This window comes from Neofelis nebulosa, chromosome 4 (assembly GCF_028018385.1).
Source record: "Neofelis nebulosa isolate mNeoNeb1 chromosome 4, mNeoNeb1.pri, whole genome shotgun sequence".
Classification (NCBI taxonomy): Eukaryota; Metazoa; Chordata; class Mammalia; order Carnivora; family Felidae; genus Neofelis; species Neofelis nebulosa.
This window is the reverse complement of record NC_080785.1, coordinates 45,402,057-45,421,240: the sequence shown is the minus strand read 5'-3', so window position 1 is coordinate 45,421,240 and position 19,184 is coordinate 45,402,057. Positions and strand designations below refer to the sequence as shown.

Here is a 19,184-nt window from a genome sequence, read left to right as displayed (position 1 = left end):
TAGGAATTGTAAGAATCAGTTTGTCAAGTTAAAAAAAATGCCTTCTGGGATTTGTTTGGAAATGGGATTGCATTAAATCTATTGATCAATTTGGAAGGAAACAACATCTTAACAATATTGAACGTGGTACAATTTGCTCTACTTATCCTAGTTTCTTAAGATGAAAGTAGAGACCGTCATTTATTTAGGGTTTGTTTCATTTTTCTCAGTCAGAATTTGTCATTTTCAATGTACAGGTCTTACAAATCTTTTGTCAGATTTGTCCCCGAGTATTTACTATATTTTGATGCTATTGCAAATTATATTGTTTCATTTCGATTTCAAATAGTGCTTTTCTATTATAGGCATACCTTGTTTTATTGTGCTTTGCAGATAGTGTGCTTTTTATGAATTGAAATTTTGTGGGTCAAGCAAGTCTATTGGCACCATTTTTCTAACAGTATTTGCGCACTTCATGTCTCTGTGTCATATTTTGGTAATTCAAAATTTTTATTATTATTATATTTGTTATAATGATCTGTGATCAATGTCACTATTGTAATTGTTTTGAGTTGTCACGAACCATACCTATTTAACATGGCAAACTTCATTGATAAATGTGTGTGTTCTGACTGCTCCAGTGGCCATTCCTCTGTTTGTCTCTCTCTCTCTGGCTCTTTCTCTCTCTCTCTCTCTCTCTCTCTCTCTCTCTCTCTCTCTCTCTCTCTCTCTCTTTCTCTGTCTCTCTCCTCAGGCCTATCTATTACCTGAGTCAAAGAAAATACTGAAATTAGGCCAGTTAATGATCCTCCAATGGCCTTTAAGTGTTCAAGTGGAAGAAGGGGTCACACATCTCTACTTTAAACCAAAAATTAGAAATGATTAAGCTTAGGGATGAAGGCATGTCACAAAAGCAGAGATAGGCCAAAAGCTAGGCCTCTTGTGTCAAATGGTTAGCCAAGTTGCGTATGCCTCAGAAAACCTCTTGAAAGTCTGCTTTAGTGAACACATGAATGATAAGAAAGCAAAACAGCTTTACTGCTGCATGTCTGCTGACACAATATCCATTTTACAGCCCATAGATAAGGAATCATTTTAACTTTCAAGTCTTATTAAAAAAAATTCTTAAGGCTGTAGCTGCCATAAAGAGTGATTTCTCTGATGGATCTGGGAAAAGTAAATTGAAAACCTTCAGCAAAGGATTCACCATTCTAGAACTTTCATGATTCATGAGAAGAGGTCAAGATGTCAATATCAACAGGATGATTTGGAAGTGTTCAAGACTTCATTGGAGGCAGTAACTGTAGATGTGGTGGAAACAAGCAAGAGAACTAGAAGTGGAGCCTGAATATGGGACTGAATTGCTGCAATCTCATGAAAAAGGGATTATAAGGAATAAGGAGGTGCTTCTTACTGAGGAGCAAAGAAAGTGTTTTGTTTTTTTTAAATTTTTTATGTTTATTTAATTTTGAGAGAGACAGAGTGTGAGTCAGGGGAGGGGCAGAGAGAGAGAGGGAAACACCGAACCCGAAGCAGGCTCCAGGCTCTCAGCTGTCAGCACAGAGCCCAATGTGGGGCTTGAACTCACAAACCACGAGATCATGACCTGAGCCGAAGTTGGACGCTCAACTAACTGAGCCCCCCAGGCACCCCAGAAAGTGGTTTCTTGAGATGGGATCTACTTCTGGTGAAGATGGTATGAAGATTGTTGAAATGAAAGCAAAGGAATTAGAATATTACACAAATGTAGTTGATAAAGCAGTGGGAGGGTTTGAGAGGTTTGACTCCAATTGTGAAAGATGTTCTACTGTGGGTAAAATTCAGTCAAGCAACATCACACACTACAAAGAAATCTTTTGTGAAAGGATGTGACAGATTTCATTGTTGTCTTATTTTAAGAAATTGTCACAGGTATCCAAACTTTCGGCAACCTCCATCCTGATCAGTCAGCAGCCATCAACACTGAGGTGAGACCCTCAACCAGCAAAGTCACAACTTGCTGAGAACTCAGATGATGGTTAGCATTTCTTAGCAATAAACTATTTTTTCATCTTTTTTCCCCTCAGAGAGTTCCCCTTAAAATTTCTTGCAGGGCTGGTTTAGTGGTCACAAACTCCTTTAATTTTTGTTTGTCTGGGAAACTTTTTATCTCTCCTTCAATTTTGAATGACAGCCTTGCTGTGTAAAAAATTCTTGGCTGCATATTTTTCTGATTCAGCACACTGAATATATCCTGCCACTCCTTTCTGGCCTGCCAAGTTTCTGTGGATAGGTCTGTTGCAAACCTGATCTGTCTTCCCTTGTATGTTAGGGACTTTTTTTCCCTTGCTGCTTTCATGATTCTCTCCTTGCCTGAGTATTTTGTGAATTTGACTATGATATGCCTTGTTGATGGTCATTTTTGTTGAATCTAATGGGGGTCCTCTCTGCTTCCTGGATTTTGATGTCTGTGTCTCTCCCCAGGTTAGGAAGGTTTTCTGGTATGATTTGCTCATATAACCCTTCTACCCCTATTTCTCTCTCTTCCTCTTCTGGGACTCCTATGATTTTGATGTTGTTCCTTTTTAATGAGTCACTGATTTCTCTAATTCTTAAATCATGCTCTTTTGCCTTAATCTCCCTCTTTTTTTCTGCTTTGTTATTCTCTATAAGTTTGTCCTCTATATCGCTGATTCTCTGTTCTGCCTTGTCCATCCTTGCCACCGCTGCGTCCATCTGTGATTGCAGCTCAGTTCTAGCATTTTTAATTTCATTCTGGCTATTTTTTACTTCTTTTATCTCTGCAGAAAGGGATTCTAATCTATTTTCGACTCCAGCTAGTATCCTTATTATTGTGATTCTAAATTCTGGTTCAGACATCTTGCCTGTATCTGTGTTGGTTAAATCCCTGGCTGTCATTTCTTCGTACTCTTTCTTTTGGGGTGAATTCCTTCTGCAGAAGGTTCAGGTTGTGCAGATTGTTGTGTTAATCCTCCGATCAGTTTTCTAGGTATGTAGGATGGTTTAGTGTTGGTCTGGCTGTATTTCATGGGTGTGAGACACACAAAAAACTTCCATGCTGTTCTGCCATCTTGGCTCCTCCTCCTCCATCTCAGCAATAAACTATTTTTAATTAAGGTATGTACATTGTATTTAAGAAAAAAAATTTTTTTTAATGTTTATTCATTTTTGAGAGAGAGAGAGACAGAGCACGAACAGGGGAGGGGCAGAGAGAGAGGGAGTCAGAATCTGAAACAGCCTACATGCTCTGAGCTGTCATCACAGAGCCTGACGCAGGGCTTGAACCCACGGACCGTGAGATCATGACCTGAGCTGAAGTCGGATGCTTAACCGACTGAGCCACCCAGGTGCCCCTGTACATTGTATTTTTATACATAATGTTATTGAACAATTAATAGCCTACAGCATAGTGTAAATGTAACTTTTATATGCACTGGGAAACCAACAAATTCATTTGACATGCTTTGTTTGTAATAGTCACTTCATTACAGTGGTCTGGAACCAAACCCACAGTATCGGTGAGGTATGCCTGTACATAGAAATATAATTGGTTTTTGTATATTGAGCTTGTATCATGCAATGGTGTTAAACTACTTACTGGTTCTACTAGCCTTTTTGTATATTTATTCAGATTTTTTTCTATAAGGATTATGTCATATGTAGATGAAAACCATTTACTTCTCCCTTTCCAATCTAGAGATTCTGTTTGGTTCTTGGCCAGAACCTCTGGGGTGATGTTGAATAGACACTGCAAGAGTGGATGTTCAGACTTTCACCATTAAGTATGTTTTAGCTGTAGGTATTCTGTAGATGTCCTATACCATTTGAGGAAGTTCTCTTCTATACCAAGTTTGCTGAGAGTTTAATTTTTTTTTAAATTTTTTTAAAAGTTTACTTCTTTATTTTGAGAAATAGAGATAGAGATAGAGTGAAGAGAAAAAATGAGTGGTGTAGGGGCAGAGAGAGAATTCCAAGCAGGCTGCATGCTGCTGGCGCAGAGCCCAACGTGGGGCTTAAACCTCCAAATTGTGAGAAAATGACCCAAGCCAAGATCAAGAGTCATAGCTCAATCAACTGAGCCACGAAGGCACCCCTGAGAGTTTGTTTTATATTGGATTTTTTTCAATGCTTTTTCTACATCAATTGAGATATTTATGTCGTTTTTTTTCTTTAGGCTATTTACAGGTTGATTACATTGATACTTAGTTTTGGGTTTTTAAAAAAAGTGTAGTTGACATAATGTTACATTACTTTCAGGTGTACAAGCTAGTGATTCCAGAACTCTATATCTTATGCTATGCTCACAAGTGTATACATTGATTAATTTTTGGATGTTAGCCAGATTGTGAATTCTTGACATAAATCACACTGATCATGATGTATTATCCTTTCAATTTAGTATTGGATTCAATGTGCTAACCTTTAGAATTTTTACATCTGTGTTCATGAGGGTTATTGATCTATAATTTTGTTTCTATATAATTATGTGCCATTAGTATGGAGTTTAGGAAATGAGTTGGGAAATATTTTCTTCTTTTCAGTTTTTTGAGGAATATATAGATTTGGTATTATTTTTTGTTTAAATATTTGGTAGAATTCTTACCAGAGAAGTGTCTGGACCTAGAGTTTTCCCTATGGGATAGTTTTTAAGCTGCAAATTCAATTTCTTCAAAAGATATAGGAATATTCAGGTTATCTATTTCTTACTGAGTGAACATTGTTAGTTTATGTCTTTCAAGAAATGTGTCCATTGCATCTGAATTGTTGAATTTATTGGCATAAGGATGCTCAGAATATTTCTGTGTTATCCTTTTAATGTCTGTAGAATCTGTAGTGATGACAACTCACTCATTAATAGTATTGGCAAATTGTGTCTTTTTTTCCCCCTGATCTGTTGACTAGAAATTTATCTATTTTATCTGTCTTTTCAAAAAAACCAGCTTTTGGTTTATTAATTGTTTCTTTTTCATTTTCTGTTTTTTGGTTTTCTCTGATTTTCCTTTCTTCCACTTATTTTGGGTTTAGTTTGCTAAGAGATAAGGAGAGTATACTTTTTAAAATATAGTTGGTTAATGCCATAAAATTTCCTCTACTACTGCTTTATTTTTTTTTAAATTTTTTTTTTTCAACGTTTTTTATTTATTTTTGGGACAGAGAGAGACATAGCATGAACGGGGGAGGGGCAGAGAGAGAGGGAGACACAGAACCGGAAACAGGCTCCAGGCTCCGAGCCATCAGCCCAGAGCCTGACGCGGGGCTCGAACTCACGGACCGCGAGATCGTGACCTGGCTGAAGTCGGACGCTTAACCGACTGCGCCACCCAGGCGCCCTCCTCTACTACTGCTTTAATTGCATCCTATGAATTATGAAATGTTGTGTTTCCATTTTTATTCAGTTCAAAACGTTTTTAAACTTCCCCTTTCATTTCTTTTTTTTTGATCCTAGTGTTATTTAGAATATGGTTTATAGTTTCCAAACACTTGTGGAGTTTACATAGATCTTTTTTGTTATTGACTTGTAACTCAATTTCTTTTCTTTTTTTTTTTTTTTTAATATATATATATTTTTTAACGTTTATTTATTTTTGAGACAGAGAGAGACAGAGCATGAATGGGGGAGGGGCAGAGAGAGAGGGAGACACAGAATGGGAAGCAGGCTCCAGGCTCTGAGCCATCAGCCCAGAGCCAGACGCGGGGCTCGAACTCACGGACTGTGAGATCGTGACCTGAGCTGAAGTCGGATGCTTAACCGACTGAGCCACCCAGGCGCCCCTAACTTGTAACTCAATTTCAATGTGGTAGGGGAACACACTTTGTATGATTCGAATCCTTTTAAATTTATTGAGACTTATTTAAAGTCTGCTTTTATAAACTGTCTTTATAAATATTTTGCATGCATTTGGAAATAATGGATTTTCTGCCATTGTAAGATGGGATTTTACATAAATGTTACCTAAAGCTAGTTTTATGATAGTATTTTTAAATTTTGTTAATGTTTATTTTTGAGAGAGAGAAAGAGAGAGCGAGTGCGAGTTGGGGAGGGGCAGAGAGAGAGAGGGAGACACAGAATCTGAAGCAGGCTCCACGCTCTGAGCAGACAGCAAAGAACCCTGAAGCAGGACTTGACCTCACAAACCATGAGATCATGGCCTGAGCCAAAGTCAGACACTTAACCAACTGAGCCAACCAGGCACCCCTGTGATAGTGTTTTTAATTTTCTGTATTTTTACTGATTTTCTGTTTACTTGTGTCAATTATTGAGAATAGGGTGTTGAAATCTTAAGCTGTAACTTGTTTCTCCTTTTGCAGATCTTTCAGTTTTTGTTTCAGTTATTTTAAGGCTTTGTTTTAGGTGCATGAAAATTTAGGATTGTTATATTCTCTTGAGTATAATGAAATGGTTCTTTATCCTTGTTAATATTCTTTAATCTGAAATCTATTTAATGGTAATTAATATAGGTATCCCACCTTTCTTTTGCCTAGTGTTACAAGGGTTTATATATTTTCTTCTTTTACTTTTGTTTACATCTTTATGTTTAAAGTAGGTATCTTAGAGGTAGTATAGCATTGAGTCTTGCCTCTTGTAATCCAATCTGAAAGTATCTTGTTTTTAAGTTTATTTATTTATTTTGAGAGAGAGAGAGAGAGAGAGAGAAAATGAGAGAACACCCGCATAATAACATGAGCTGGGGAGGGGCAGAGAGAGAGAGGGAGAGAGACAATCTCAAGCAGGCTTTGTTGCTAACAGTGGTGCTTGGTCCCTGAACAATGAAATCATGACCTGAGCTGAAACCAAGAGTCAGATTCAACCTACTGAGCCATCCAGGCAACCCAAAAACATCTTTTAATGGGATGTTTAGACCATTTGCTTTTAATGTGATTATTCTTATTATTGGTTTTAAATCTACCATCTTGATCTTTATTCTTTGCTCCATTTTTTTTGTTTTGTCTTTTTTGCATTCTCTGGATTGAGTATATTTTTTGATTCGATTTTATCTCCTTTGTTGTATTATTTACTGTAACACCTACTGTTACTTTAGTAGTTTCTTTAAGCAATAGTAATGTTTATAGCAGTGTCTTATAGATGTGTTTCTCAACCTTTTTTTTTATTATTGTTCCCCCAGAAAGTCTTTTTGGATATCTTTTTCCTAATCAGCCCCTGCATACATTTTTAATTGCAGATATCCTGTATTTCTGTTTATGTTCTATATAAATACCTCTTTTTATAGATTAAATGAGTAGGATTTTTTTGAGCTCCATGAATTGATTTTTGTTCCTTTCAGGACAGAATTTCCTTATTAAAAATGCATGGATGCCTGATGCAATGTACAACTGTCACTTATCACAATCTATCTTTAAGTGATATTATAGTGCCTCATAGATAGTATAAGAATCATACAATATTCAACTTCCATTTTTCTCCTTTCAGCCTTTCTGCTGTTGTTGACTTATATTTTCATCTACATTTATTATAACTTGGAATACATTGTTACAACTTTCGCTTTAATCAGTTATCTATGAAAGAGATATTAATAATGAGGACAATAATTTTATATATTTACTAATGGAATTACCTTTTCCACTGCTCTTCATTCCTTTGTGCAGAACCAGACTTCCATCTGTATCATTTTCCTTTTTTTTTTTTTTGAAAATTTCCCTTATTATTTCTGTTATTTCAGAGATACTGATGATTTTTTCAGTTTTTGTGTGCCTGAAAAAAATATTTTTTTCATCTTTTTGAAAGATATTTTCATTGAGTAAAGAATTGTAGCTTGACAATTTTTTTGTTTCAATGTTTTAAAGACTGCTCTGCTGTTTTCTGGCATTGCATTGAGAAGACATATGCTATTCCTCTGTATATAGTTTTTTTTTTCCTTTGGCTGCTTTAAAAATTTTTTTCTTCTTTAAGCAATTTAATTTTGGTGTTCCTTGGTATAATGTTTATTTGGTTTTATTTTTTCCTATGCTTGGAGTTTGTTAAGATTTCTTGATATTTGTTTTATAATTTTCATCCAAATCGTAAATATTTTGGCCATTATTCATTCAAATATTTTTTCTGTCTCCACTCCTTTTTTTCTTCTTTAAGGACTCCAGTTATATGTATATTTCCCATTTGAGGCTGTCCCAGCATTCAGTGGTGGTTTTTTTTTTTTTTTTAATCTTTTTCTCCTGGGGCTTGATTTTGGATAGTTTCTATTGCTATACATTCAAGTTATTTTCTTCTGCAGTGTGTAATGTGCTTGTAATCCTAGACATTTTATCCTAGACATTGTAGTTGTCATCTTTCAAAGTTTGATATGAGTCTTTTTTTTTATAATGAGTTTTTTTTATTTTTATTTTTGGGACAGAGAGAGACAGAGCATGAATGGGGGAGGGGCAGAGAGAGAGGGAGACACAGAATCGGAAACAGGCTCCAGGCTCCGAGCCATCGGCCCAGAGCCTGACGCGGGGCTCGAACTCACGGACCGCGAGATCGTGACCTGGCTGAAGTCGGACGCTTAACCGACTGCGCCACCCAGGCGCCCCGATATGAGTCTTTTTTTAAAAAAACCTTTCATGTCTCTAATATAGCACCTTTGAACATGTGTAACAATATAACTGTTTTAATATTCTTGTCTACTAATTTTATCATCTGTGTCATTTCTGAGTTAGTAGAGACTGATTTTTCTCCTTGTTATGGATTGTAATTTCTTCTCTTTTTGCACATCCCACAATTTTTGATTGAAGGACTGAACTTATAAACTTTACCTAATTGTGTGATTAGTATTTTATTTTTCCTATAAACATGCTTGAGCTTTTTTTCTGGGACACATTTAAGTTCCTTGAAAAACTTTGATTCTTTAGCTGTTGCTTTTAAGCTTTGCTAGGCCAGATGGGAGCAACATTTATTCTAGGGTAAACATCACCTACCATAGAGGCCAAATTCTTCTATGTATTCTACCTGATGCCTAGTGATGATTTACATTCTGATGAGTTAGAGCAGGGGCTATTTCTGGCCTTGTAGGGCTCATGGATTATTTCTTGTAATTTATTTGGATGGTTCTTTCCCTAGCCTCAGGTAGTTTCCTCACAGGTGTGCTGGTTAGTATTCTGCTGAGTACTCACGGGGCCTCTGCAGATCTCTGAAGTTCTCTCTCTGTAGCTCTCTCCACTGTGATACTCTGCCCTGTGAACTTTTGATACTTCAGTATTTGCAAACTCTAAACTGTCTACTCAGTCTGGGGAGAATGCTAGGTTGCACCTGGGTTTCCCCTCCCTGTGTTGTGTCTTGGAAATCTTCTCTAGGTAGTAAACTGGTGCAATCAAAGCTCACTTCATTTTTTTGTTTTTCAGGGATCACTTTTGTTCATTGTCTGATCTTCAGTGTTTTTAAAAACGTTTCAGGGGCGCCTGGGTGGCGCAGTCGGTTAAGCGTCCGACTTCAGCCAGGTCACGATCTCGCGGTCCGTGAGTTCGAGCCCCGCGTCAGGCTCTGGGCCGATGGCTCGGAGCCTGGAGCCTGTTTCAGATTCTGTGTCTCCCTCTCTCTCTGCCCCTCCCCTGTTCATGCTCTGTCTCTCTCTGTCTCAAAAATAAATAAACATTAAAAAAAATTAAAAAAAAAATAAAAACGTTTCATATATTTTGTCCCATTTTTTAGTTGTTGTAGGTAGAAGGGTAAATTTGGCCTTAGTTTCTCCACCTTGGCCTGAAGTGAAAGTCTCCAACATCGTAATTTTTTGTTTGCTTTGAGTCAGGATTTAAATGTGTTTTGTTTATCGCAATTTTTTTTTTTTTTTTTAAATTTTATTTTTGGGACAGAGAGAGACATAGCATGAACGGGGGAGGGGCAGAGAGAGAGGGAGACACAGAATCGGAAACAGGCTCCAGGCTCTGAGCCATCAGCCCAGAGCCTGACGCGGGGCTCGAACTCACGGACCGCGAGATCGTGACCTGGCTGAAGTCGGACGCTCAACCGACTGCGCCACCCAGGCGCCCCATGTTTATCGCAATTTTGATATGAATTTCTTTGGTATCTCTTTTTCTGTATGTATCACCTTTCCTTTCTCTCTCTTTTTTTTTTTTTCCAACATTTTAAATTTATTTTTGGGACAGAGAGAGACAGAGCATGAACGGGGGAGGGGCAGAGAGAGAGGGAGACACAGAATCAGAAACAGGCTCCAGGCTCCGAGCCATCAGCCCAGAGCCCGACGCGGGGCTCGAACTCCCGGACCGCGAGATCGTGACCTGGCTGAAGTGGGACGCTTAACCGACTGCGCCACCCAGGCGCCCCTCCTTTCTCTTTTTAATTTGCATTTTATTTGTCGAAGAGTAACAGATTATTTTTCCTGTTAGTTTCCCACACTGAAATTGCTGATTACGTCTCTGTGATGTTGTTTAATATTTTCTCTGTCTACTTTACTGCCTGTAAACTGGTAGTTACATCTAGAGGTATTGGAGTCAGGATTGATTATTTTGGCCATACTGCTTCCATAAGTGGTGGTATATAGTTTTAGCAGGTGGTACATATTATCAGTTGGTCTCTTTTTTTTTTTTTTTTGGTATGGTAACAGCCATTGATTTCAGTGCTGAGATCCATTAAATTTATTGAAGTTGAAAAATGATAACTATTTCTTTCAAGCTTTCTTCAATATTTTGCTGGATTATTTTATAACGAGAACTTCCCCCTTACCTACTATTGGTTATGTGGTGCAATTTGAGTAGGATCACCTAGATGTTTGGTTCTTGGTCTTAATACTGATTTTTAAAATAATGAGTTGATTCTCTAGCATCCTTCATTAGTGAGCATTTGGCATTTTTTTGGTTTGTTTTTAGTATCAGTATGAACACATGCCTTTAAATATTTTTTAAAATTTTATTTAAATCCAAGGTAGTTAACATACTGTGTAATAATGATTTCAGGAGTAGAATTTAGTGACCCATCACCTACATACAACACTCAGTGCTCATCCCAACAAGTGTCCTCCTTAATGCATATCACTCATTTAGCCCATCCCCCCCACCCAGTATTCCTCCAGCAACCCTCAGTTTGTTCTCTGTATTTAAGAGTCTCTTAATGGTTTGCCTCCCTCTCTGTTTTTATCTTATTTTTTCCTGCCCGTTCTGTGTGTTCATCTGCTTTTTTTCTTAAATTCCACATAGGAGTGAAATCATATGATAGTTGTCTTTCTCTATTTCGCTTAGCATAATACACTCTAGTTCCATCCATGTTGTTGCAAATGGCAAGATTTCATTCATTTTGATTGCCAAGTAATAGTTCATTGAATATATATATATATATATATATATATATATATATATATATTCTTTATTCATCTTCTTTATTCATCAGTTGATGGACATTTGGGCTCTTTCCCTGATTTGGCTGTTGTCGATATTTGTAATTTGGCTGCTATACTATAAAAACTGGAATGCATGTGCCCCTTTGAATCAGCATTTTGGTATCCTTGGCATAAATGCCTAGTAGTGCAATTCCTGGGTTGTAGGGTAGTTCTATTTTTAATTTTTTGAGGAACCTCCATACTGTTTTCCACAGTGGCTGCACCAGTTTGCATTCCCGCCCGCTGTGCAAAGGGGTTCCTTTTTCTCTGCATCCTCTCCAACATGTGTTGTTACCAGAGTTGTTAATTTTAGCCATTCTGAGGTGTGAGGTGGTATCTCATTGTGATGTGTTTTGCTTTTTTGATACTCAAATATTTTAATCTCTGCCCAGAAATCTCCTTAAATTGGCTTTTACATCCTTTCTACACTACTACTCACTGATAGTTTCCTTGCTTTCTGGTGTGACAGCTCTTCTAGGTTCATCGTATGTATTTCCTGCCTCAAACCTGGAATGAAACAGAAGGAAGGAAATGAAATGATTTCAGAGTATTATTTTGAGGCACAAATGTTAGCAATTGGGAATTACCATGGAAATCAGCTAATATGTTCTAATTCATACACAGGCTTTAAACACGACTAGTGACATAAAAAATACTTGTCATCAACTGAACTTCCTATTTCAAACATGTAGTGTTTTCTTTGTGGTTATGTAAAGTGATATTTTTCTTTTCTTTGTAGGCTTTGCCAATCAGTCAGAAGACGATCAGGTGAATGTAATGGGTTTTCGCTTCTTAGGAGGTTCCCGAGTTACTCTTCTTGCTTCTAAAACCTCTCGTAAGTAAAACCATGGTATTCTTACTTTTGAAGTTTTCTGTTGAGGACACCACATCATAGATCATCACATCAAGGATTTCTGCAGAGGGTGTGTTCAGTTAGATATTGAAAACTAAGAGTCATGTTATTAAAAGTACGTAGGAAATTAAAGTTACGAAGATAGGATCCTGTTTTATTAAAGATATGTAATTTTGGTGGTGGGGATTAGTAGAGTTTGAGAGAACAGTTTAAATCATTTAAAATATTTTTGATGTTTGTTTGTTTATTTATTTATTTATTTTGAGAGAAAGAGACAGAGTGTGGGTGGGGAAGGGGCAGAGGAGACACAGAATCCTAAGCAGTCTCCAGGCTCCTAGCTGTCAGCGCAGAGCCCAACGTGGGGCTCGAACTTACAAACTGTGAGATCATGACCTGAGCCAAAGTTGGATGCTCAATCGACTGAGCCACCCAGGCACCACGAAAATATTTTTGAGATTTTGAGATAGGTATTCGGTGAACTAGGTTTTAGTAACTACTAGAAACTGGAATTAAGTTATGTGGGTATGTATGTTCATATACCTGCCTTTTGGACATTGGTAAAGATGAAGGTGAAAGTGTGAATAGCTTTTGCTGATGCTAATCTCAGTAGAGTGAAAAGTAGTAATTATATAGTCAAGTTTGAATTTCATATTTATATATTCTTTATTGATTTGGTTGCTTCATAGGACAATAATAGTTGAAACTACTCAATGTAAAAGTGGCTTCTCATATGTGTGTGATACCAAAGCTACTAAAGTCATTGAGTTATATATATCTTCATGGAAATAAAGTATAATATTAAGAAACGAGTGTTTAACAAATTTTCGGAACACCAAGGGTATTAGGGAGAATAAATGCATGTATGTATATGTTGAAAAGTTTGGCTGAGTGCACTTAGCACACGTTTTAAATCTCTGCAATTTGTGAAATGAGTGTTTACTTTCTACTTTATACATTTTCTGTTTTAGTTGGTTATTTCTTGCATGATCAGAAAATATAGTAAAATAAGGATATATTTCTTTTGAAAAATGAAGGTGTTAGGAGGAAGATAAACACATCCTTATTTTAGAAACTATAACGATGTTACAGTTCTGGAATATGTAGAGTGGTGGCTGGTGAAATAGACTTGGATACAAATAAAAATTCTAGAATAAGGCATAGAAATCAAAGATAGTTCTTTAAAGAATGAAGGGATTCTGTACTTTTTATGGTCTTTGTGATTGGTCATGATTGTAGTCTTGTTTGCATTGGCACCATTTTGTTTTGATTAGATTTAATCTTCATTTGGATGATGGAGTTAGTTTGGTACATTTCTCTTTGTTAAACTATTCTCTTTAGTTAAACTAAAAACCTGTTGCCAGCATTTCTTTGGGAAGTTGTACACATCTGTTTGACTTCAGTTGATGTGTCATATGATGAATCTGCAGTTGAAATTACTAAAACAAGGCAAAAAGTTATTCTTGGTGCAAATGTGGATACTTATGTCCTAATTTGCTCTTTTTTAGATAAAGTAACTCTTAGAGCATTGCTATTGCCCATGATTACCTTACCATTTCTGAATTTCACCAAATATCCAGGTATATAACTGATATATTCACATTCATCTGAATATATGGTAGTGCCTTCACACAGCCATACTATGGTCAGACAGAGTAAATAATGGAATAGGACAGAACCTTTTAAATAAGAAACCAAATGAGCTATATATGCTGAAACCTGAGGTACCATCATTATAATTCCCTGATGGTGTTTAGCCTTCCGTGATACGGAATTTTACCTAGGAAATGCCTGTGGGGATGAAGGGAGGTAGGTATGAAGAGAGTAGTTTTTTGGGGTTGAGGCAGATGTTGAGGATCCTTCCTGCTATATCAGAGTGTTCTACCCCAAGACAAGAATGACATAATTTCTACCCAGTCTATGTTTGGCATCTTTTATTTTTGGTGAAAGGCACATAGTTTTTAGTCTAGAAATCTGAATTCACAGAAAAGCCCTACATATGGAAAGAACCCAGTATTTCTTCCCTGGTAAACAGTCAAGTGCTTTGTAAGTCATATAGAGTTGCCTTCGGATATTGGATAGTATTTTCTGTGGACTCCACATATTCATCTCTTTTTAAAACCTGCTTGATAATCAGCCAAACCTTGAACTGTGCTGATGGTAATTTTAGTTCAATTTCCTGATTAGTTATGGATCAGCCAAAGCAGACAAGAGAAAAGCAAATGCAGCTCATTGTCTCAGATATCACGTCACATTCTCTTGGGGGGAACTCAATAGGTTTTTATTTTCAGAAAGTAGAGTAGTCCTTCAATGTAATTAGAATTTATTATGTGAATCCTTAAAAAAGAAAGCACTGAAGATAAGTAGGAAAACTACTCTACACTAGAGAAATTTCTGAAAATGATTTCCAGAGTCCTAAATTGAAAATAATAAGAGAAATGATGGCTGTGTCTGTTACCTTGATTGTAGTGATAGTTTTACGAATGTATGCATATGTCCAGATTCATCAAACTGTGCACTTTAAATATGTGTAGTTTTTTTGTATTATCAGTTATACCTCTCTAAAGTTGTTAAAAGTAACAAAACAGGTCAAATTTTATGAGATCAAATATTTTTATAATCAGAGTTGTAAACATTTGTATATGAAAGTCAATTATTTTGATTCAGTACAGTGGGATTTCAGAAGAAATATGCTGTTGTCTAAATTTGTGTATATCCCTGCTATGCCACTTTTTTAAGCTCCATTTTCAGTGACTTATTACCTCACACAACAAATACTGTCACCTCTCTGTCTTTCCTTCCTCCTGTTCCTTTCTGTCTATAATTTTCTTCGTGTTCCTTATCCTTATTTTGATCTTTATCTCTATTATATCTCTTTGTGCCTTACATTATTCTACTTGTTTTTTAAAGGATTAAAAATAGTTTATAAAATTTCTAAAATATGAAAGGAGAAGGTAAGTAGTTGAAGGAAACAGAGAGAGAGAAAAGAAAAGCAGGAAATTAATAAAGATAAGAATAAGATTAACACTCAGAAACATATACTGTACAATTGATAGGGTGCCTAGCAGACTCAAAGTGACAAGAAAACATTTTAGTTCCAATTTTCAGAATGTTCAAAGGACAAAATCAAATAAGTTGTTTAGGAGATGCACAGCCATTTCTGATGCTGAGTCCAGAATGGAGTTTCTCTTCTGAATTCACAAGGACAACTTCTTTAATAATGTCTTTATAGCTTATTTTTATAATTATAATATTATGTAACTATAATTTATGAGCAACAGATTTCATAGAACTTTAAAAATAATAATGAACTCAATTTACCAAATATAATTCTGTCTCAGCCAAAATCAGTAAAGTCTGAGCAGCAGCTTAATCCAAGGATAAATTTAGAGTTGCTAGTGTTGCAAGTTTTTAGTATCTCATATTTTCACTAAGAATTGTATAATCCAACTCAGTAATTCAGAAGTGAGATGTGGGAAGGAGTTGTGGGTTTTGTTTTGTTTTAAAATGAGCACTATTAGAACATGTTTCAATAATAATTGAAATGATTGAGTTCAGTGGGAGAGGCTGATGATCAGGACAAAAGGGGACTCACAAAGCAATGAAGTCCTGGAGAATTAGAAAGAATGTGGGTTTCAGAGTTTGGGGAGCAGGGGAGATTGAAGGATAGGCATTTGTAACTTTACTATGACAGGAGGGGTTGGATGTAGGTCCAGAGAGACTTTAGATTTGTTGGTGGGAAGATAAAGGAGTTTTTTTTAAAAAAAAATTTTTTTAAAAAATCTTTATTTATTTTTGAGAGAGAGACAGAGTGTGAGCAGGGGAGGGGCAGAGAGAGAGGGAGACACAGAATCCGAAGCAGGCTCCAGGCCCCGAGCTGTCAGCATAGAGCCTGACATGGGGCTCGAACTCACGAACCGTGAGATCATGACCTGAGCTTAAGTCAGACGGTCAACCCACTCAGCCACCCAGGCACCCCAGGAGCTTTGATGTTGTATAAATTTGAAAAAAAGATATGACATTGGTGTCTTGGAGAATAAGAAAGCAAACTCATGAAGGGTAAGGCAATGTCAAGTTCCCATTTGAAGTTTCTGATCCTGAATTTTGAAGTGAAACTAAGTCATCCTTAGACAATTTTCTCTGGCAGTGATTTGTTTATTAGCATCCAGGCAACTAAAGTCAGGGCTGGGATTTTGAAACAGATTATTGCAAATAAAATATTTTTGTGAGAATGATTTTAATAATGGCTACGACATCTAAACTGATAAGAAGAGAAGTAAAGGCTAGAGAAAACTGACACAGGCTGAAAAATTAATGGGTTCAATGGATCACAAGTCTTTTTTTTTTTTTTTTTTTTTTTTGAGGGGGAGAGAGAGAGATTGAAGGAGGGAGAAAGGGAGAGAGTGAGTAAGTGCAGGAGCATGAGTTGGAGAGGGATAGAAGGATAGGGAAAGAGAATCATTAGCAGGCCTCATGTCCAGCACAGAGGCTGATGCTGGGCTTGATCTCCCGACCATGAAATCATGATCTGAGCCAAAATCAAGAGTAGGCTACTTTACCGACTGAGCCACGCAGATGACCCTGGATCACAAGTGTTAATAAGGTTGAAAGAGTGGTGTGGTGGGAGTTGTAGAACACCTGAACTAGAAAAACAAAAGGTGGTGGTCAGAGAACGAATGAGATATTGATGTTAGAGTTCAGCGGAACTACAGATTCTGATAAAGACAAAGGTGTGACCTTGTGGAGTGCTTTGTGAAGATGCCAGAAGATCAATGGAGACAGGGTTTTCGAGGAAATCAAGTGTCACAGTTGTGGATATCAAAAGAGCCTATTTGATGTTAGCACAATGAATGAGAAAAAGAAGCACATCCAGATATATTATTGTGAAATTTTAGAGCACTAAAGGTCTGGAGCATATCTTCAAAGATTAGAAAGGAAAAAACAAGCTCCGCAAAGAAGATGAATCAAGAAAGCATTTTAACTTTTCATTAAAATCCTTGGATGTTAGAGAACAGTGGAAAATTGTCCCTAACATCTGAAGGAAATGATTTTCAAATAAAAATTTTGTGTCTTGCTAAACTGGTAGTTAGCAATATATGCTGAGTAAACACATGCTCTCAGCGTCACAAGTAGGGCTAAGCAAATGCAGATAGCAAATTTATGTAGCCTCAGGTAGGCCTTTGGAAAATGGGAAAGATAACTAATACACTGAAGATTTCAACATCCTTAAAGATTTTAACCTACTGGAAAGAGCGATTGGATTGAATAAGGTCAAGTATAAAAGTCATTTGCTTGTCTATTTTGATTATTTTCCTTTTAGGTATAATGAAAAATGTATAGTCATGTATGTGAATAAGCGTTGGGCCTTGAAAAAGTCTTTCTTCGTGCATTTGCCCAAAAGAAAACATATGTGATCTTGAGCTGTGTTAACCAAAATATCTTCAGAACAAGGAAAGTAAGAGTCTTGCTCTATTTCATCTCAGTAGACTATGCCTTTGTTCATTTTTCATTCAGCAGATGTATTAGATACAAAGATTGTCCTAGCTTTTCTGGAGCTCGTGGACTAATGGGAGAGACAAACAGAGAATCAATAATAGAATGCTTGATAAGCCTACAGAAGTGCACTTTAGGTGCAATTGGAGCACAAAGGAATGAGGTTTCATAAGAGATTTTATTTGTAAAGATTCTTGAGGAATGAATAGGAGATTGTCAGGTGAAGGGCATTTTAGAAAGAAGAAAAGGTTGATAAAGGATGTGGTTTTTAGCGATTAGTAAATTTTCTTCTGTACTCAGAAGTACATATAGTAGGGGCTCTGTGATAGTTCTTTAATGAAGCCAGAAATTTAGAGACAAATGTAATGATCAAATCTAATGTATACAGTGATTCATCAATATAAAATGACTATTTAATGTTAGAATTTCTTAGCAATATTACTAAGGGGCAATGGGAATATTATATGAGTCCAGATTGGAAAAAGCTTCTTGAAAAGTAAATTTAGAGAAATGATCCATAATTTCTAATATTGAAGAAGTTGTATATTCGGAATATTATGCTAATACCTACTGAAATTGTTTATATTATTTCCTCCAACTTTTTTGTTTTAAAATGCATACATTTACTTATCTGTCTCACATTTTAAAATGTCCAAATAGCATAAATTATATTGATGCTTTGTTTATGGTATGAATACAAACATTATTTATATTGATGAATTTCAGATGTTCTGACATGAATAGAGAATGACATGATACATTTTTGTGCCCTGTTTAGTTAAATATATTATTTTCTCCATTTGTATTAGAGTGGAATGGCAATTGACTGGGCTCCAGTTATCCAAATTTATTTCATTTGGAGGCTGAAATGGTTATTTCCACTGAGCTGCTATTACAAGATGCAAAGGAAAAGAGATAAAAAAAATAAATGGAATGTTCGTTTTGGCGGCTGTTTTAATTACGAATATTGTAAGGGTGTATTTTAAAATACAACTTTCTTCTTTCATGTCATATTATAAATAGAAAATTTTATTTCTCTTTTCCATTAAATGTATACTCTGGAAAATCTCCAGGGCAATATTAACCATCTTTGAGTACTAATACTGAGAAAATGCTTAATAATAAAAATAATGCCTTATAAATCTTTGACTCACAGATTCTTACTGATTTTCAGTAATCTGAAAAAAATCAACTTAAAAATTATATTTCTAAATCTCGAGCTCAATTGTAAAATTTTTCATTGCAAAAAGTTTTAGTTTTCTTTTTTTTTCCCTGCATGTGTTGATGAAAATAAGAAAATAATTGAAGCCAGCATTTTAAAGTTACAGAAAATATCACACCTATTTAAATGTTTATTATGGTTTTTACATTTCTGTTATTTGGTGACATTCCTGTACTATACTTGGTCACAGTAGAGTTCTGTCTTAGTCCATATGGGCTGTTATAACAAAATACCATAGACTGGGTGGCTTTTGTACAACAGTAATTTATTTCTCATAGTTCTGGAGGCTGTGAAGTCTAAGATCAAGGTGGATTGGGTT

The 19,184-nt window shown here is 36.1% G+C and overlaps 1 protein-coding gene across 9 annotated transcripts in view; it reads left to right on the top strand.

Moving 5' to 3' along the window:
• BBS9 (Bardet-Biedl syndrome 9) overlaps positions 1 to 19,184 on the top strand; it is a 458,930-nt gene that overhangs the window by 220,175 nt on the left and 219,571 nt on the right. For all 9 annotated transcript variants that reach the window (XM_058724629.1, XM_058724625.1, XM_058724627.1 and 6 more), the window contains one exon: positions 12,040 to 12,135. In XM_058724629.1, coding sequence (XP_058580612.1) covers positions 12,040 to 12,135 — 96 coding nt within the window. The remainder of the gene's footprint in view (positions 1 to 12,039; positions 12,136 to 19,184) is intronic.